Source organism: Oncorhynchus tshawytscha, linkage group LG30 (assembly GCF_018296145.1).
Source record: "Oncorhynchus tshawytscha isolate Ot180627B linkage group LG30, Otsh_v2.0, whole genome shotgun sequence".
Lineage (NCBI taxonomy): Eukaryota > Metazoa > Chordata > Actinopteri > Salmoniformes > Salmonidae > Oncorhynchus > Oncorhynchus tshawytscha.
This window is the reverse complement of record NC_056458.1, coordinates 50,748,798-50,770,292: the sequence shown is the minus strand read 5'-3', so window position 1 is coordinate 50,770,292 and position 21,495 is coordinate 50,748,798. Positions and strand designations below refer to the sequence as shown.

Here is a 21,495-nt window from a genome sequence, read left to right as displayed (position 1 = left end):
GTAGATATACTAGAATGATATGTACAGAGTAGATATAATAGAATGATATGTACAGAGTAGATATAATAGGAATGATATGTACAGAGTAGATATACTAGAATGATATGTACAGAGTATATATACTAGAATGATATGTACAGAGTAGAAATACGAGGAATGATATGTACAGAGTAGATATACTAGGAATGATATGTACAGAGTAGCTATACGAGGCATGATATGTACAGCAGTAGAATACTAGGAATGATATGTACAGAGTAGAAATACTAGAATGATATGTAAAGAGTAGGTATACTAGAATGATATATACAGAGTAGATATACTAGAATGATATGTACAGAGTATACATACTAGGGATGATATGTACAGAGTAGATATACTAGGAATGATATGTACAGAAGTAGATATACTAGAATGATATGTACAGAGTAGATATACTAGGGATGATATGTACAGAGTAGATATACTAGAATGATATATACAGAGTAGATATACTAGAATGATATGTACAGAGTATACATACTAGGGATGATATGTACAGAGTAGATATACTAGGAATGATATGTACAGAAGTAGATATACTAGAATGATATGTACAGAGTAGATATACTAGGGATGATATGTACAGAGTAGATATACTAGAATGATATGTAGAGCAGTAGATATACTAGAATGATATGTACAGCAGTAGATATACTAGAATGATATGTACAGAGTAGATATACTAGAATGATATGTACAGCAGTAGATATACTAGAATGATATGTACAGAGTATATACACTAGAATGATATGTACAGCAGTAGATATACTAGAATGATATGTACAGAGTAGATATACTAGAATGATATGTACAGAGTAGATATACTAGAATGATATGTACAGAGTAGATATACCAGAATGATATGTACAGAGTAGATATACTAGGAATGATATGTACAGCAGTAGATATACTAGAATGATATGTAGAGCAGTAGATATACTAGAATGATATGTACAGAGTAGATATACTAGAATGATATGTACAGAGTAGATATACTAGAATGATATGTAGAGCAGTAGATATACTAGAATGATATGTACAGCAGTAGATATACTAGAATGATATGTACAGCAGTAGATATACTAGGAATGATATGTACAGCAGTAGATATACTAGAATGATATGTACAGCAGTAGATATACTAGAATGATATGTACAGAGTAGATATACTAGAATGATATGTACAGAGTAGATATACTAGAATGATATGTACAGAGTAGATATACTAGAATGATATGTAGAGCAGTAGATATACTAGAATGATATGTAGAGAAATATACTAGAATGATATGTACAGCAGTAGATATACTAGAATGATATGTACAGAGTAGATATACTAGAATGATATGTACAGAGTAGAAATACTAGGAATGATATGTACAGAGTAGACATACTAGAATGATATGTAAAGAGTAGGTATACTAGAATGATAGATACAGAGTAGATATACTAGGAATGATATGTACAGAGTATACATACTAGGGATGATATGTACAGAGTAGATATACTAGAATGATATGTACAGCAGTAGATACACTAGAATGATATGTACAGAGTATATATACTATAATGATATGTACAGCAGTAGATATACTAGAATGATATGTACAGAGTAGATATACTAGAATGATATGTACAGCAGTAGATATACTAGGAATGATATGTACAGCAGTAGATATACTAGAATGGTATGTACAGCAGTAGATATACTAGAATGATATGTACAGAGTAGATATACTAGAATGATATGTACAGAGTAGATATACTAGAATGATATGTACAGAGTAGATATACTAGAATGATATGTAGAGCAGTAGATATACTAGAATGATATGTAGAGAAATATACTAGAATGATATGTACAGCAGTAGATATACTAGAATGATATGTACAGAGTAGATATACTAGAATGATATGTACAGAGTAGAAATACTAGGAATGATATGTACAGAGTAGACATACTAGAATGATATGTAAAGAGTAGGTATACTAGAATGATAGATACAGAGTAGATATACTAGGAATGATATGTACAGAGTATACATACTAGGGATGATATGTACAGAGTAGATATACTAGAATGATATGTACAGCAGTAGATACACTAGAATGATATGTACAGAGTATATATACTATAATGATATGTACAGCAGTAGATATACTAGAATGATATGTACAGAGTAGATATACTAGAATGATATGTACAGCAGTAGATACACTAGAATGATATGTACAGAGTATATATACTATAATGATATGTACAGCAGTAGATATACTAGAATGATATGTACAGAGTAGATATACTAGAATGATATGTACAGAGTAGATATACCAGAATGATATGTACAGAGTAGATATACTAGGAATGATATGTACAGCAGTAGATATACTAGAATGATATGTACAGCAGTAGATATACTAGAATGATATGTACAGAGTAGATATACTAGAATGATATGTACAGAGTAGATATACTAGAATGATATGTACAGAGTAGATATACTAGAATGATATGTAGAGCAGTAGATATACTAGAATGATATGTACAGAGTAGATATACTAGAATGATATGTACAGAGTAGAAATATTAGGAATGATATGTACAGAGTAGATATACTAGAATGATATGTAGAGCAGTAGATATACTAGAATGATATGTACAGCAGTAGATATACTAGAATGATATGTACAGCAGTAGATATACTAGGAATTATATGTACAGCAGTAGATATACTAGAATGATATGTACAGCAGTAGATATACTAGAATGATATGTACAGAGTAGATATACTAGAATGATATGTAGAGCAGTAGATATACTAGAATGATATGTAGAGAAATATACTAGAATGATAGATACAGAGTAGATATACTAGGAATGATATGTACAGAGTATACATACTAGGGATGATATGTACAGAGTAGATATACTAGAATGATATGTACAGCAGTAGATACACTAGAATGATATGTACAGAGTATATATACTAATGATATGTACAGCAGTAGATATACTAGAATGATATGTACAGAGTAGATATACTAGAATGATATGTACAGAGTAGATATACCAGAATGATATGTACAGAGTAGATATACCAGAATGATATGTACAGAGTAGATATACTAGGAATGATATGTACAGCAGTAGATATACTAGAATGATATGTACAGCAGTAGATATACTAGAATGATATGTACAGAGTAGATATACTAGAATGATATGTACAGCAGTAGATACACTAGAATGATATGTACAGAGTATATATACTATAATGATATGTACAGCAGTAGATATACTAGAATGATATGTACAGAGTAGAAATACTAGGAATGATATGTACAGAGTAGACATACTAGAATGATATGTACAGCAGTAGATATACTAGAATGGTATGTACAGCAGTAGATATACTAGAATGATATGTACAGAGTAGATATACTAGAATGATATGTACAGAGTAGATATACTAGAATGATATGTAGAGCAGTAGATATACCAGAATGATATGTACAGCAGTAGATATACTAGAATGATATGTACAGAGTAGATATACTAGGGATGATATGCACAGAGTAGACATACTAGGGATGATATGTACAGGGTAGATATACTAGAATGATATGTACAGCAGTAGATATACTAGAATGATATGTACAGAGTAGATATACTAGAATGATATGTACAGAGTAGATATACTAGAATGATATGTACAGAGTAGATATACCAGAATGATATGTACAGCAGTAGAGATACTAGAATGATATGTACAGCAGTAGATATACTAGAATGATATGTACAGCAGTAGATATACTAGAATGATATGTACAGCAGTAGATATACTAGAATGATATGTACAGAGTAGATATACTAGAATGATATGTACAGAGTAGATACAGTGCCTTGCGAAAGTATTCGGCCCCCTTGAATTTTGCGACCTTTTGCCACATTTCAGGCTTCAAACATAAAGATATAAAACTGTATTTTTTTGTGAAGAATCAACAACAAGTGGGGCACAATCATGAAGTGGAACGACATTTATTGGATATTTCAAACTTTTTTAACAAATCAAAAACTGAAAAATTGGGCATGCAAAATTATTCAGCCCCTTTACTTTCAGTGCAGCAAACTCTCTCCAGAAGTTCAGTGAGGATCTCTGAATGATCCAATGTTGACCTAAATGACTAATGATGATAAATACAATCCACCTGTGTGTAATCAAGTCTCCGTATAAATGCACCTGCACTGTGATAGTCTCAGAGGTCCGTTAAAAGCGCAGAGAGCATCATGAAGAACAAGGAACACACCAGGCAGGTCCGAGATACTGTTGTGAAGAAGTTTAAAGCCGGATTTGGATACAAAAAGATTTCCCAAGCTTTAAACATCCCAAGGAGCACTGTGCAAGCGATAATATTGAAATGGAAGGAGTATCAGACCACTGCAAATCTACCAAGACCTGGCCGTACCTCTAAACGTTCAGCTCATACAAGGAGAAGACTGATCAGAGATGCAGCCAAGAGGCCCATGATCACTCTGGATGAACTGCAGAGATCTACAGCTGAGGTGGGACTCTGTCCATAGGACAACAATCAGTCGTATATTGCACAAATCTGGCCTTTATGGAAGAGTGGCAAGAAGAAAGCCATTTCTTAAAGATATCCATAAAAAGTGTCGTTTAAAGTTTGCCACAAGCCACCTGGGAGACACACCAAACATGTGGAAGAAGGTGCTCTGGTCAGACGAAACCAAAATTGAACTTTTTGGCAACAATGCAAAACGTTATGTTTGGCGTAAAAGTAACACAGGCCATCACCCTGAACCCACCATCCCCACTGTCAAACATGGTGGTGGCAGCATCATGGTTTGGGCCTGCTTTTCTTCAGCAGGGACAGGGAAGATGGTTAAAATTGATGGGAAGATGGATGGAGCCAAATACAGGACCATTCTGGAAGAAAACCTGATGGAGTCTGCAAAAGACCTGAGACTGGGACGGAGATTTGTCTTCCAACAAGACAATGATCCAAAACATAAAGCAAAATCTACAATGGAATGGTTCAAAAATAAACATATCCAGGTGTTAGAATGGCCAAGTCAAAGTCCAGACCTGAATCCAATCGAGAATCTGTGGAAAGAACTGAAAACTGCTGTTCACAAATGCTCTCCATCCAACCTCACTGAGCTCGAGCTGTTTTGCGAGGAGGAATGGGAAAAAATTTCAGTCTCTCGATGTGCAAAACTGATGAGACATACCCCAAGTGACTTACAGCTGTAATCGCAGCAAAAGGTGGCGCTACAAAGTATTAACTTAAGGGGGCTGAATAATTTTGCACGCCCAATTTTTCAGTTTTTGATTTGTTAAAAAAGTTTGAAATATCCAATAAATGTCGTTCCACTTCATGATTGTGTCCCACTTGTTGTTGATTCTTCACAAAAAAATACAGTTTTATATCTTTATGTTTGAAGCCTGAAATGTGGCAAAAGGTCGCAAAGTTCAAGGGGGCCGAATACTTTCGCAAGGCACTGTATACTAGGAATGATATGTACAGAGTAGATATACTAGAATGATATGTACAGAGTAGATATAGCAGAATGACATGTACAGAGTAGATATAGCAGAATGATATGTTCAGCAGTAGATATAGCAGAATGATATGTACAGCAGTAGATATAGCAGAATGATATGTACAGAGTAGATATAGCAGAATGATATGTACAGAGTAGATATAGCAGAATGATATGTACAGAGTAGATATAGCAGAATGATATGTTCAGCAGTAGATGCAGAATGATATGTACAGCAGTAGATATAGCAGAATGATATGTTCAGCAGTAGATATAGCAGAATGATATGTACAGCAGTAGATATACTAGAATGATATGTACAGCAGTAGATAGTGAGATATGTCAAGAACCCAGTATATAATAAGTGTTGTGGATAATGTTAAAACCAGAGGGCACCCAATTCCCTATATAGGGAATTACATTATACTTCAGCCCTATGCCCTATATAGGGAATTACATTATACTACAGCCCTATTCCCTATATACGGCACTACTTTATACTACAGCCCTATTCCCTATATAGGGCACTACTTTATACTACAGCCCTATATAGGGCACTACTTTATACTACAGCCCTATTCCCTATATAGGGCACTACTTTATACTACAGCCCTATGCCCTATATAGGGAATTACATTATACTACAGCCCTATTCCCTATATAGGGCACTACTTTATACTACAGCCCTATTCCCTATATAGGGCACTACTTTATACTACAGCCCTATGCCCTATATAGGGAATTACATTATACTACAGCCCTATTCCCTATATAGGGCACTACTTTATACTACAGCCCTATTCCCTATATAGGGCACTACGTTATACTTCAGCCCTATGCCCTATATAGGGAATTACATTAAACTACAGCCCTATTCCCTATATAGGGCACTAATTTATACTACAGCCCTATTCCCTATATAGGGCACGACTGTATACTACAGCCCTATATAGGGCACTACTTTATACTGCAGCCCTATTCCCTATATAGGGCACTACTTTATGCTACAGCCCTATATAGGGCACTACTTTATACTACAGCCCTATTCCCTATATAGGGCACTACTTTATACTACAGCCCTATATAGGGCACTACTTTATACTACAGCCCTATATAGGGCACTACTTTATACTACAGCCCTATTCCCTATATAGGGCACTACTTTATACTACAGCCCTATATAGGGCACTACTTTATACTACAGCCCTATTCCCTATATAGGGCACTACTTTATACTTCAGCCCTATTTCCTATATAGGGCACTACTTTATACTACAGCCCTATGCCCTATATAGGGCACTACTTTATACTACAGCCCTATTCCCTATATAGGGCACTACTTTATACTACAGCCCTATTCCCTATATAGGGCACTACTTTATACTTCAGCCCTATTTCCTATATAGGGCACTACTTTATACTTCAGCCCTATGCCCTATATAGGGAATTACATTATACTACAGCCCTATTCCCTATATAGGGCACTACTTTATACTACAGCCCTATTCCCTATATAGGGCACAACTGTATACTACAGCCCTATATAGGGCACTACTTTATACTACAGCCCTATATAGGGCGCTGCTTTATACTACAGCCCTATTCCCTATATAGGGCATTACTTTATACTACAGCCCTATTCCCTATGTAGGGCACTACTTTATACTACAGCCCTTTCCCTATATAGGGCACTACTTTATACTACAGCCCTATATAGGGCACTACTTTATACTACAGCCCTATATAGGGCACTACTTTATACTACAGCCCTATATAGGGCACTACAGCCCTATTCCCTATATAAAACACTACTTTATACTACAGCCCTATTCCCTATATAGGGCACTACTTTATACTACAGCCCTATATAGTACACTACTTTATACTACAGCCCTATTCCCTACATAACACACTACTTTATACTACAGCCCTATTCCCTACATAACACACTACTTTATACTACAGCCCTATTCCCTATGTAGTCCTGCTTTTGACCAAGGCCGTATGGTGACTCGGGAGCCATTTGGGAAGCAAACCGGTCTGTTAGCTCACAGGTGGCACTCCCTCAGACACTATCCCTCAATAACACCAGTAGGAAAACCAATCAGAAGGCAGCTCTCTCAGCCAATGGCTGCTCAGCGTCTGTGGTAACTGTAGCATTGGGCCTGGTTGTGATTGGCCAGGTGTTACAGGCAGGAAAGGCTGTGATTGGCTGCCTGGGAGCTGTTGCTTCAGAAGCTCCATGGCAACATAGCTTCAGAATGTGAATGGATGGAGGGATGGAAAGAGAGGCTGCTCGTTTCACTCAGACCTCTGCATTATTCATACGGAGTCCCTGAGGACTTGGAGAGAGAGAGTCAGTGTGTTGACTGGCAGGCTGGGGTGAGGGAACAGCAATAATTGCATCTCACAGTGCAATTCAACCAGCCAAACAGCTCTTTCTCTCCATTTCTAATTCAAGGGGCTTTGTTGGCATGGGAAACATATGTTAACATTGCTTAAGCAAGTGAAGTAGATAAACAAAAAGTGAAATAAACAAAAATGAACGGTAAACATTACACTCACAGAAGTTCCAAAATAAGAGATTTCAAAATGTCATATTATGTATATATACAGTGTTGTAACAATGTACAAATAGTTAAAGTACAAAAATAAATAAGCATAAATATGAGTTGTATTTACAATGGTGTTTGTTCTTCACTGGTTGCCCTTTTCTTGTGGCAACAGGTCACAAATCGTGCTGCTGTGATGGAACACTGTGGTATTTCACCCAGTAGATATGGGAGTTTATCAACATGGTGTGGTTTCAAAATCTTTGTAGGTCTTTGTAATCTGAGGGAATAACACCACATTACCAAAAGTATGTGGACACCTGCTTGTCAAACATCTCATTCCAAAGTCATTGGCATTAATATGGAGTTGGTTCCCCCCTTTGCTGCTATAACAGCCTCCACTCTTCTGGGAAGGCTTTCCACTAGATGTTGGAACATTGCTGCTATAACAGCCTCCACTCTTCTGGGAAGGCTTTCCACTAGATGTAGGAGCATTGCTGCTATAACAGCCTCCACTCTTCTTTGAAGGCTTTCCACTAGATGTTGGAACATTGCTGCTATAACAGCCTCCACTCTTCTGGGAAGGCTTTCCACTAGATGATGGAACATTGCTGCTATAACAGCCTCCACTCTTCTGGGAAGGCTTTCCACTAGATGTTGGAACATTGCTGCTATAACAGCCTCCACTCTTCTGGGAAGGCTTTCCACTAGATGTAGGAACATTGCTGCTATAACAGCCTCCACTCTTCTGGGAAGGCTTTCCACTAGATGATGGAACATTGCTGCTATAACAGCCTCCACTCTTCTGGGAAGGCTTTCCACTAGATGATGGAACATTGCTGCTATAACAGCCTCCACTCTTCTGGGAAGGCTTTCCACTAGATGTTGGAACATTGCTGTAATAACAGCCTCCACTCTTCTGGGAAGGCTTTCCACTAGATGATGGAACATTGCTGCTATAACAGCCTCCACTCTTCTGGGAAGGCTTTCCACTAGATGATGGAACATTGCTGCTATAACAGCCTCCACTCTTCTGGGAAGGCTTTCCACTAGATGATGGAACATTGCTGCTATAACAGCCTCCACTCTTCTGGGAAGGCTTTCCACTAGATGATGGTACATTGCTGCTGGGACTTCCATTCAACCATAAGAGCATTAGTGACTTGGGCACTGATGTTGGGCGATTAGTCCTGGCTCACAGTCAGGGTTTCAATTAAATCCAAAAGTGTTCGATGGGGTTGAGATTAGGGCTCTGTGCAGACTAGTCAAGTTCTTCCACACCGATCGACAAACCATTTCTGTATGGACCTCGCTTTGTGCACGGGGGCGTTGTCATGCTGGCCTTCCCCAAACTGTTGCCACAAAGTTGGAAGTACAGAATCATCTAGAATATCATTGTATGCTGCAGCATTAAGATTTCCCTTCACTGGAACTAAGGGGCCTGAACCATGAAAAACAGCCACAGACTATTATTCCTCCTCCACCAAACTTTACAGTTGGCACTATGCATTGGGGCAGGTAGCGTTCTCCTGGCATCCGCTAAACCCAGATTCATCTGTCGGACTGCCAGATGGTGAAGCGTGATTCATCACTCCAGAGAACGTGTTTCCACTGCTCCAGAGTCCAATGGCGGCGAGCTTTACACCACTCCAGCCGACGCTTGGTATTGCACATGGTGATCTTAGGCTTGTGTGCGGCTGCTCGGCCATGGAAACCCATTTCATGAAGCTCCCGACGAACAGTTCTTGTGCTGACGTTGCTTCCAGAGGCAGACTCGGTAGTGAGAGTTGCAACCGAGGACAATTTTTTTTTAAATATTTTTTTAACGTAATCAATTACTCTGCAGTCTCGTTCTGTGAGCTTGTGGTCTGACACTTCGTGGCTGAGGCGTTGTTGAACTAGTTGCTGCTGTTGGCCCTCCTTGGTTAGTGACAAACATCAGCTAAATGTACTGTTCATAATATTTCAGAAATACAATATGTTTTCATTCATTGAATTATTTTATTTGCATAAAATAGACAAGAGACCAGTCTTATCAAAAATAGATAATAGTATTTATTCTCGGAGCGCGCTGCCATGTAACCACCAACAGTTTATATACAAACGTCCTTCCTCCTATCAACCAGGACCCAACAAGTTGAAAAGTTCATTCCAACCCACTAGCTCGCTCACTCCAGACACACACTTATCTACACACTTAACTTCTGGAATCTTCACCTTCATCCATCACTATTTAGAAGACAGTTCCAGATGATGGAAAACCCAGGAAAACACTCTCTGCCTTATCTAAACATCCCAGAGCTAAGTTGAGTCGGTTCAACCATAGGTTAACGACCCCTTTTGCTTACTTAAAACCCCACAATTCCAGTCTTCTCCAACCTGGCTGGAATGGTATTTATTTTATTTAATTACCCCCGTTCTCATGCTCCACAATCCCTTCCTTATTAATATTATTAATCAGATATAATAAAACAGTATAAGTTTCATTAGTTATAGTTCTATTTAAATTTTAGATGTTTAGTAATTTATTCATAATATTCCTAACAGGTAGACATTTGACTTCAGATTCTAGTAGGGTGAGGCCGGGTGCAGCAGACTTTCTGGGAGGGGGAGGGGGGAGAGAGGGAGGGAGAGAGAGAGACTCACCAATTCACTGATAATGTTGAAGAGAGTGGGACTCAAGCTGCATCCCTGTCTCACCCCACGACCCCGTGGAAAGAAATGTGTTTGACAATTTTAACCGCACTTTGTGTACATGGATTTTATGTCATGTTTCTCCTCCCAAACACCACATGGCATCAATCTGTATAGCAGACCCTCATTCCAAATTGAGTCAAAAGGTTTTTTGAAGTGAAGCATGAGAAGACTGTCTTCATTTTGGTTTGTTTTTCAATTAGGGTGTGCAGGGTGAATACGTGGTCAGTCGTACAGCAGTTTGGTAAAAACCCAGTTTGACGTTTGCTCAGTACATTGTTTTCACTGAGGAAATATATATGAGTCTGCTGTTAATGATAATGCTCCCAGGTGATATTTATTAACAATGTTTTGACCCTTACGTCTTCATCAGGCATCCATATCCCAGGTGGGGGGAGGAAGGTCCTATATATATGGGCAGTACTCAGTGACATCACTTCCTGAAACAGGAGGTAAAAAAATAAAAATGGTTTAAACAGTTTCACAATATTCCCATTCAATGTATCAAAACAAACAAAAGAACCAACCAGGGAGTCAAGATAAGCCATTAGGGAGGATTATGAGGTCATAACAGATCACATCCAGGTCTCTCCCCCGGCTCCCCTGTCCCCAGCTGGCCTCTCCACCGGCTCCCCTGTCCCCAGCTGGCCTCTCCACCGGCTCCCTCTCCACCGGCTCCCCTCTCCACCAGCTGGCCTCTCCACCAGCTGGCCTCTCCACCAGCACCCCTCTCCACCAGCACCCCTCTCCACCAGCACCTCTCCAACCGCAGGCCTGTACCCAGACAACTCAGCCTCTACTGGGGGAACAGAAAAAGATCTCCTGCTGGGAACAAAGACCACACGTCCGGACAGATGTTGTTGTGTTTTTACCCGGCGATAGAGTGATGAGAGCTTGAGGAATGGAGAGGGGAGTCAGGGAGGGGTTAAAAACACCATCTCACACACCCACAGGGATTAGGCCCGTCAGGCTCGGTGAGACGGACCAGACTCCTCCCCTACACCCTGAGTGTGTGTTGTCTTACAGGCCAGCAAGCTGGCTGGCTTTTTTTTCACCTTGGAAATCGCTGGTGAGATGGTAACAGGCGCTCAGCAAAACACAGCACGCGCTCTTTTTTATTACCATAGCAACCTGCCCCTGGATACAGGCGGATACAGCTGGTTGGACCACCACGTCATCCTCTAGAACTTAGCGGTTGTTATGGCAGCACACTGAAACCGCGTGGTGGGGAGGTAACATGAGGGGAGGACGGGGAGGTCAGCTCCAAGGGCTGTTGTGTAGGGAGGCACATTAGACTGTTGTTGGTAAATAGACAGCAAACATGTAAACACCAGACGGCCCCTCCCCCACGTGCTTCTGTCCCTGAGAAACTGCTTTCTAATGCCGACGATAAAAATAAAATAAAAACACCAAAAACAAAAAGGAATAATGCTTTATATAACTTTATTTATATAAATCACTTTGAACAACAAAGAACTGATAAAAGTGAAAAATAATAGCTTGAATGATGTCTGAATTGAAGGCCTGGTTTCCCCCAGACACAAGCCTAGTCCAATAGGGTATATAAAGGCCTGGTTTCCCCCAGACACAAGCCTAGTCCAATAGGGTATATAAAGGCCTGGTTTCCCCAGACACAAGCCTAGTCCAATAGGGTATATAAAGGCCTGCCTAGTCCAATTTCCCCCAGACACAAGCCTAGTCCAATAGGGTATATAAAGGCCTGGTTTCCCCCAGACACAAGCCTAGTCCAATAGGGTAGGCCTGGTTTCCCCCAGACACAAGGCCTGGTTTCCCCCAGACACAAGCCTAGTCCAGTAGGGAAACCCCCAGACACATTTTGGGGCCAGTTTCTCAAACAGACTAAACATTTTCAGTCGAGGACTAAACAGAAACAGAAAAATGCTTGTAATTCCAGTTAAATCTGTGTCCTGGGAACTGCCATGTTGAATACAATTCCATCATAGACAAAGAGAATGGAAGCATATCTTTAAGACAACAGGACATGTTTCTATTTATAAATGTTTTGTTTAGAGTCACATGATCTATGAACACTGAACAGTATCCAAAACTATGAGTTCTAACACACAGAACAGTCTCAACGACAGAACAGTCTCAACGACATAAACCACAAACCGCTTGGAGGGAACAATGGCTTCATCACAAATGGCACCCTATTTCAATAATTAACCCAATAGGGCTCTGGTCTAAAGTAGTGCACTATAGGGAATAGGGTTCCATAGGGGGAATAGGGCCCTGGGGTTCCATAGGGCTCTGGTCTAAAGTAGTGCACTATATAGGGAATAGGGTTCCATAGGGCCCTGGTCTAAAGTAGTGCACTATATAGGGAATAGGGTCCCATAGGGCTCTGGTCTAAAGTAGTGCACTATATAGGGAATAGGGCGCCATTTATTGTGCTAGAGGTGTTAAAACCTTGTGGAACAAACAGGTTGTGGCTGTTTGTTCCCCATCAGAACTAACAAAGGGAGGGGTAGAGGGTGAAGCGTCATGGGGGGGTTGAGTTACTTAGTGATGTGTGTATGAGAGACCTCACCACCCACCCCCCCCATGACGTAGTGTGGTCCATCACTGTCAAGATGCATCATCACATCTGACTTTTACTCTGCTGGTCACCCTCCAGCACCAACAACCTCTGCCCCATAGACAGAGTCACCGCCTTAATCTAGAGGAGGATAGAGGGGAGGGACAGAGGAGATGAGAGAAGGGAGGAGGGGAAGAGAGGAAGGAGGGAGGGGGACAGAGGAGGAGAGACAGATGGGGATAGAGAACGGAGGGAGAGAGGGAGGGAAATAGAGGATGAGAAGTCGTTAAATTTACAAGGTGGAAAACCCAAACATGGTCTCTGCCTCTCAGACAGAATACATTAAGAAACAAGTGTCTGAGTAAAGGAAACCCAAACATGGTCTCTGCCTCTCAGACAGAATACATTAAGAAACAAGTGTCTGAGCAGGTCACAGTTCAGCTGGCGTCGAGTCTAACGAGTTTGTTCGCATTAAAACACCTTCGCTTGAAAAGCGGCAATAGTAGTTTGTCCATTTTGAGTCGGCGTAGTCGGTATACACTTCTTCAAAATAGAATTAATCAAAGATCCTGTAACTCGAGAAAATCGGCCATTAATTGACATTTTTGCTGAAGAGATCTTAGGTGACACAATGTGACATCGAACTAAGACGACTGGTGAAGTATTTTCTATGAAAGAGTTCAACGAGAGAACTTGTTTTCATGCAAAGACTTGAAGAATCCCCACTGTTGACCAATCACTGACGAAGGGCGTCGGTTTCAGACCTTCAGTTTGCCTCCAGAAAAAGGTGTGTGCCGGAACAGCAGATAAAACCCCGGCCAGAGTCTGTAGCCCGGCCAGAGTCAAAAACGTCATCATAATATATGCACAAACGCTGCCGAACTGTTTCAGCTGGGAAGCATGCGGACACCTTAAGTCAGACCGACCCCCCACACACACAGAAATAAATAAACAGACATTGTATTGTTCTTGCTGGTACAGTATCGAGGAGTGTCTGACTGCCGTTCCTGAGCAACACCACCATCTAGTGTGTGTTTTTCTCCAAGACAAACACAGGTACTAAGCAGACAAAGAACAAGCCTGAGTACCAGTGTGCCACCAGTGTGCCATCATGCCAACTCCTCTATCAACCTCGTGTCTACGATTGGCTTGTCAATAACCTCGTCTCCAGCCTATAAGCCTGGGATCTATAGGACTGACGTACTGAGGAAAGTACTTGTCATTTCATTTTTGGCGAATCACACGACTGCGAGGCACGGGGAAGGTTAGGAGGAAGTTGCTGTGGGAGATGATTGGTTAATCAGCAATCTACGAACCAGAAGGCCAATGTCCCGGGTCTCTCTCTATTGGCTAACAAAGACCCAGTTTGGCATGTCTCTCCACCAGACAACATGTTCTCATCAATGGGCACAACTCTGAAGTTTCACTTCAATATACATGCATGGCATGAAATTACTTTAGTAAAAGGCGTGGTTTGATGTGGTGGGTGCTGAGAGGCGTGGTTTGATGTGGGTGGGTGCTGAGAGGCGTGGTTTGATGTGGGTGGGTGCTGAGAGGCGTGGTTTGATGTGGGTGGGTGCTGAGAGGCTTGGTTTGATGTGGGTGGGTGCTGAGAGGCTTGGTTTGATGTGGGTGGGTGCTGAGAGGCGTGGTTTGATGTGGGTGGGTGCTGAGAGGCGTGGTTTGATGTGGGTGGGTGCTGAGAGGCGTGGTTTTTTGATGTGGGTGGCTGCTGAGAGGCGTGGTTTGATGTGGGTCGGTGCTGAGAGGCGTGGTTTGATGTGGGTGGGTGCTGAGAAGCGTGGTTTAATGTGGGTGGGTGTTTCGAGAGGCGTGGTTTGAGATGGGTGGGTGTTTTGAAGGAGGCGAGGTTTGAGATGGGTGGGTGTTTTGAGAGGCGAGGTTTGATGTGGGTGGGTGTTTTGAGAGGCGTGGTTTGATGTGGGTGTGTCTTAACCAATCCACTCCCACGAGATCATTGCAAGTAATACCTTCTTCAAACACACATGACAGAGCCCTGATCAACAGTAGTGAACTAATGGGAAGCATCACAGTTCAAAGAGGGTTACCTCATCCAGTTGTCGCTCTACAGCCTGTCTGTACTCCAGAGTGACCGGCTGCTGCTTGGGGCTCACTGCTGCCACCTGCTGACTGGAAGACCCCAGGACATAGCTGCACGGACCGCAGAATGATTTTACATCAATACAAATGACTTTTTAAAGCCAACAGAAAAGACAAACTATTGTCTCGTAAATCCATCTAAAAATATTTTAGCGGGGCTGTTACTACTGGCAACATGATTTGTCATCTTGAGTGTCAGAGATGCTGCGTGATGGTGTCTCAGTGTGAGAGAGACCACACTAAGAGATACATATTTCCACACAGATCTACAAAGAATATGAACAATAAAATAAAAAAAACATTGATAAACTCCCATTTCTGTTAGGTGAAATACCAATCACAGCAGCAAGATTTGTGGCCCGTTGCCATGAAAACAGGACAACACGTGCTGCATAAACATTGTGAAAATCACCAATATTTAACAGTCAATGTTTAAATTCCCCCACTATAAGTACTACAACTATATCAGTCACTGGTTTAAGTCCTGCTCAGACTGCCCCCCCCACATCGCTACATGGCTCACCTCTCTATGGCAGTCACATTGAGGCAGAACAGAGACCTGATGTGGTCCAGTTTCCTGGGTGTAGAGATGTAGACCATGCCAAGCAGAGAGCTGCAGCCACGACAGGTCAGGTGGACTTTCAGACTGTAACAGGGGGAAATATCACACGACAGGTCGGGGGGGGAATATCACACGACAGGTGAGGGGGGGATTATTATTATTATTATTATAACCCTATAGGACCGGGTTCCGCCATTCTAACCCTATAGGACCGGGTTCCACCATTCTAACTAGAGGTCGACCGATTATGATTTTCAACGCCGATACCGATTATTGGAGGACCAAAAAAGCCGGTACCGATTGGACGATTTTAAAATGTATTTGTAATAATGACAATTACAACAATACTGAACAAACACTTAATATAATACATCAATAAAAATCAATTTAGCCTCAAGTAAATAATGAAACATGTTCAATTTGGTTTAAATAATGCAAAAACAAAGCGTTGGAGAAGAAAGTAAAAGTGCAATATGTGCCATGTAAGAAAGTTCCTTGCTCAGAACATGAGAACATATGAAAGCTGGCGGTTCCTTCAATATTCCCAGGTAGGAAGTTTTAGGTTGTAGTTATTATAGGACTATTTCCCTCTATACTACAATTTGTACTTCATTAACCTCTGACTATTGGATGTTATATATATATATATATATATACACACACACACACTTTAGTATTGTGTAACAATATAGCTTCCGTCCCTCTCCACGCTCCTACCTGGGCTTGAACCAGGAACACATCGACAACAGCCACCTTCGAAGCAGCATTACCCATGCAGAGCAAGGGAACAACCACTCAAGTCTCAGAGGGAGTGACGTTTGAAACGCTATCAGCGCGCACGGCGCTAACAGTTAGCTATTTCACATCGGTTACACCAGCCTCATCCCAGGAGTTGATAGGCTTGAAGTCATAAACAGTGCAATGCTTGACGCACAATGAAGAGCTGCTGGCAAAACGCACGACAGTGCTGTTTGAATGAATGTTTACAAGCCTGCTTCTGCCTACCACCGCCCAGTCAGATAGTTGTATGCTCAGTCAGATTATATGCAACGGAGGACACGCTAGATAAACTAGTAATATCATCAACCATGTGTAGTTAATAACTAGTGATTATGATTGATTGTTTTTACAAGATAAGTTTTATGCTAGCTAGCAACTTACCTAGGCTTACTGCATTTGCGTAACAGGCAGTCTCCTTGTGGAGTGCAACGAGAGGCAGGTGGTTATAGCGTTGGACTAGTTAACTGTAAGGTTGCAAGATTGTCAGCTCGGGTATCCAATCTGTCGTTCGTTCTGCCCGTGAACGAGGCAGTTAACCCACCGTTCCTAGGCTGTCATTGAAATTAAGAATGTGTTCTTCACGGACTTGCCTAGCTTTTTTTTTTTACGGCCAAATCGGTGTCCAAAAATACAGATTTCCGATTGTTATGAAAACTTGAAATCGGCCATTCCGATTAATCGGTCGACCTCTAATTCTAACCCTATAGTCCATCACAATGTGACACAGTTAGTACTTTACGAAGGTAAACAGTGAGGAATTTGGCAGAGGTTATTAGCAGCTAGCTAGACAAACAGACATACGCTAACAGACATACGCTCACTTACCAGCCTAGATCCTTCTTACAGGTACCGGAGAAGTGAGTTTCTTCGCCAACCAAAACATTGTCACTGACACCTGCAATATAAAGAGGGAATTGTTCTCTTTGGGAAATTGGGAGAACAATATCTAATTAGGAAATCAATCTGTCTTGTCCTTAGACATAAGCCTGATCCAAGATGTGTTTGTGGTCTTGCCAATTCCATCATGTACCCCTCGCTGTGGCACATGGAACCGGGTGGCACATGGAACCGGGTATCACTGTAAAAACTTTTTTATAAATGATTCAAACTGAAATCCCAAAATGGAGTCGAACTTTGCGTGCGAGATTAGTGTCAATTCACATACGCTGAGTAGGGCAGGGGTCACCAACTAGATTAACTAACCTACTGAGTAGGGCAGGGGTCACCAACTACATTAACTAACCTACTGAGTAGGACAGGGGTTACCAAGTAGATTAACTAACCTACTGAGTAGGGCAGGGGTCACCAACTAGATTAACTAACCTACTGAGTAGGACAGGGATCACCAAGTAGATTAACTAACCCACTGCATTAGCTCACCAGTCAATTTATTACCTGTATTGATCATTCAGAGCTAATAAGGATAATTTCACAGTAGTTTCAGAGACCTGCAATAGAACTAAGACAGTAATATGTGTGTGAACTCTACATAGTAGTGTTCTGTGGGTGTTACTGAGCAGGCTGATACCTATGGATTTTACACATGAAATGGGTTAGGGCTGTACGGTTCATAAACACGGCCTTCGGAAAGGATTCAGACCTCTTGACTTTTTCCACATTTTGGTTAGGTTACAGCCTTGTACCAAAATGTGAATAAATAGGTTTTTCCTCAATCTACACACAATACCCAATAATGACAAAGCAAAAACAGGTTTAGAATTTTGTTAATTTATTAAAATATCACATGTACATAAGTTTTGACACCCTTTACCTAGTACTTTGTCAGTGACTACGTGAAGTCTTCCTGAGTATGATACTACAAGCTTGGCACACCTGTATTTGGAGAGTTTCTCCCATTCTTCTCTGCAGATCCTCACAAGCTCTGTCAGGTTGGATGGGGAGCGTCGCTGCACTGCTATTTTCAGGTCTCTCCAGAGATGTTCGATCGGGTTCAAGTCCGGGCTCTGGCTGGGCCACTCAAGGACCACAGGTGGCCTCCAATCAAGTTGTAGAAATCCCCAAAAGGGCCTCGACACAATCCTGTCTTGGAGCTCTACGGACAATTCCTTCAACCTCATGTCTTGGTTTTGCTCTGACATGCACTGTCAACTGTGGGATCTTAAATAGACAGGTGTGTGTCTTTCCAAATCAATTGAATTTACCACAGGTGGACTCCAAGTTATAGAAACATCAAGGATGATCAATGGAAACAGGATGCACCTGAGCTCAATTTAGAGTATAATACTTATGTAAATAAGGTATCTATTGTTTATTTGTTTGTCCTTATGGGGTAGTGTGTGTAGATTGCAGAGTATTTTTTAAATTTAATCTATTTTAAATTAAGGCTGTAAAGTAACAAAATTTGGAATAAAGTGAAGGGGTCTGAATACTTTCAAAAGGCACTAAGTACGCCCTTGATGCAATTACAGTCCAATACATCCACTGTGGGATTAACAGTTGTTTGTTGTCAAACGAATTATAGTCATTTTAAATGATGCAACATTGCAACCTTGTTTAGCAGTACTTAGTCCAAATATGGCATAATTCCACTAGTTAATTTGGTACTCCCTGTACATAGCTCCATTCTTGTGTATTCTATGTTAATATTTCCTAACGTTGCATCCTTGGAAAGGGCTCATAAGCAAGCATTTGATGCGTAAATACACACCCATGGTATTCTGCACATGTGACTAATCAAAGTGGAGGAGGGACTTTTATTTTGAAGGAAACAGCAAATTCCACTGTTGTGGCTACTTTCATATGGGTAGGGACCGATGATGCCGGACAAGCCGGGCTAAATTTGACACGGTCAGTTAATCCTGAAAATTTCAACAACTTTGAAAGTTCCTACAAGTGCAGTCACAAAAACCATCAAGCGCTATGATGAAACTGTCTCTCATGAGGACCGCCACAGGAAAGAAAGACCCAGTTACTTCTGCTGCAGAGGATAAGTTCATTAGAGTCACCAGCCTCAGAAATTGCAACCCAAATAAAGTAACAGACATCTCAACATCGGACAATGTTCCTCCTGCGGCAGCAGCGAATGAGGATTCTTAATAAATACATTTGTACCAGGAAGTTAGACAGCCCTTCTGAACGCAGACCAGCTCGTCCGACATCATTCTTCGGGGTCCAAAAACGTATTATGTAGAACAAACAAACCGCTCTGATTCTAACGAATCATGTTAGTTCTATTCATGCTATTTCTAATCTGCAAAGTCATTTTTCTTTAAGGAGACCAGAACAAATTCACATAAGTGAGTTACAGATGTGTCATTGAAAGTCTAAGAAGCGGTAGATCTGTTCTGCACTATTTCTATGCTTCCAGGCGATTACCTTCCGTTTTTATTATCTTTTACTATTTGGTTTTGTACACCCGTTTCAAAACAGCTGAAAATACATTATTTTGGACGAAGGAAAATATATTTCACAGTAGTTAAGAAGGTACAAATGATTCTCTACACACTATCCCTGTTCGTTTTGTCACAGAAATTAAATTAGGCCAATTTTTATAAATTGTAGTAACCAGGAAATGTCGGACGGAGCGATGTCTGCATTTTGCATCTTTAATTAACTCTGCATTGTTGGGAAAGGACTCCCACTGTAAAGTTAAATACTTCACGGTGAAGTCTACATCTGTTGTATTCGGCGCAGATGACAAATACAATTTGAACCTCGTTTCGCCGGAAAGCCGGGCGCTGCAGCGGGGCACTTCTCAATGCCATAGTTCAGGGTCAAAACAGACACAATGAGTAATGCATTGTATTCTGACACAACCAAGGCTATCACACTAACCAGATCTACAATGTAGTCCGCTAGAAACTTACGTTTCAGGAGTATTTGATTTTTTCGTCCTCACTCCCAGCCCAAGACAACGAGTCACCGACAGGCAACTTGCAACTCCGCAGAAAAAGACAACCGGTGGGTCGCTATCATCGTCTTCTACGAACTTCCCTTGTTTAGAGATGTCCTTAATGATGGTTGAGTCAGCATAAACTCCATCGTTGACGGTGACTTCATATGTCACGTTTGAATCTTTGCAAAGTGCTCTTCTCCCCGACATGTTTCTTTTTTTCGAACTTGGGCGGGTTTGGCGACAGACAGTCGCAGACAATACAGGAAATACGTCATACGGCCCGCCTAAAAAAGAAAAGCGGAAGTTTCATGTCATCATTTTTTTATTCAAAAAATATATATTATTATTTATTTGTTTTAATTCTAATATATTTTTATTATGAACACAACAAACACAAAACCCCTCAGAAATATACAAACGAGTACATAAACCTAACAGACGGGGGTATTACATATCGAGATTCATTTTCAATTTGTCAAATACTTTTATGGTGCGTATTGCTTTTTTGTTTTTACATTTACTGAAGAATTGAAATATTATTTTGAAATCAATCTTAAATAATGTGAAAAGGGGTTTGTTCTCTGCCCACTTCATTTTATGGACAAAGAATCTTCCAGGAAAGATAAACAAATGAACAATGAAAGTTCAATCAGGGTCCATATCATTTGGTTCAAAATAAAACATAATATCAGTCTTTCAAATTAACATTAATAGTCGTTTCTTTTAAAATAAAATCTTCTAACTCCAAAATCTTCTGACATAAGAGCAGTCCCTAAATATATGGTG

At 40.7% G+C, this 21,495-nt stretch overlaps 1 protein-coding gene across 1 annotated transcript; it reads right to left on the bottom strand.

Moving 5' to 3' along the window:
* Window positions 1–13,169: 13,169 nt before the first annotated feature.
* LOC112237822 (protein Mis18-alpha) lies at window positions 13,170–20,974 on the bottom strand. Its single transcript, XM_024406423.2, is given in 7 exon segments — window positions 13,170–13,531; window positions 15,460–15,562; window positions 16,035–16,157; window positions 17,679–17,748; window positions 20,681–20,701; window positions 20,704–20,754; window positions 20,757–20,974. Coding segments are annotated over 7 exon segments (606 nt in total). The 5' UTR covers window positions 20,917–20,974; the 3' UTR covers window positions 13,170–13,453.
* Between the last annotated feature and the right edge of the window lie 521 nt (window positions 20,975–21,495).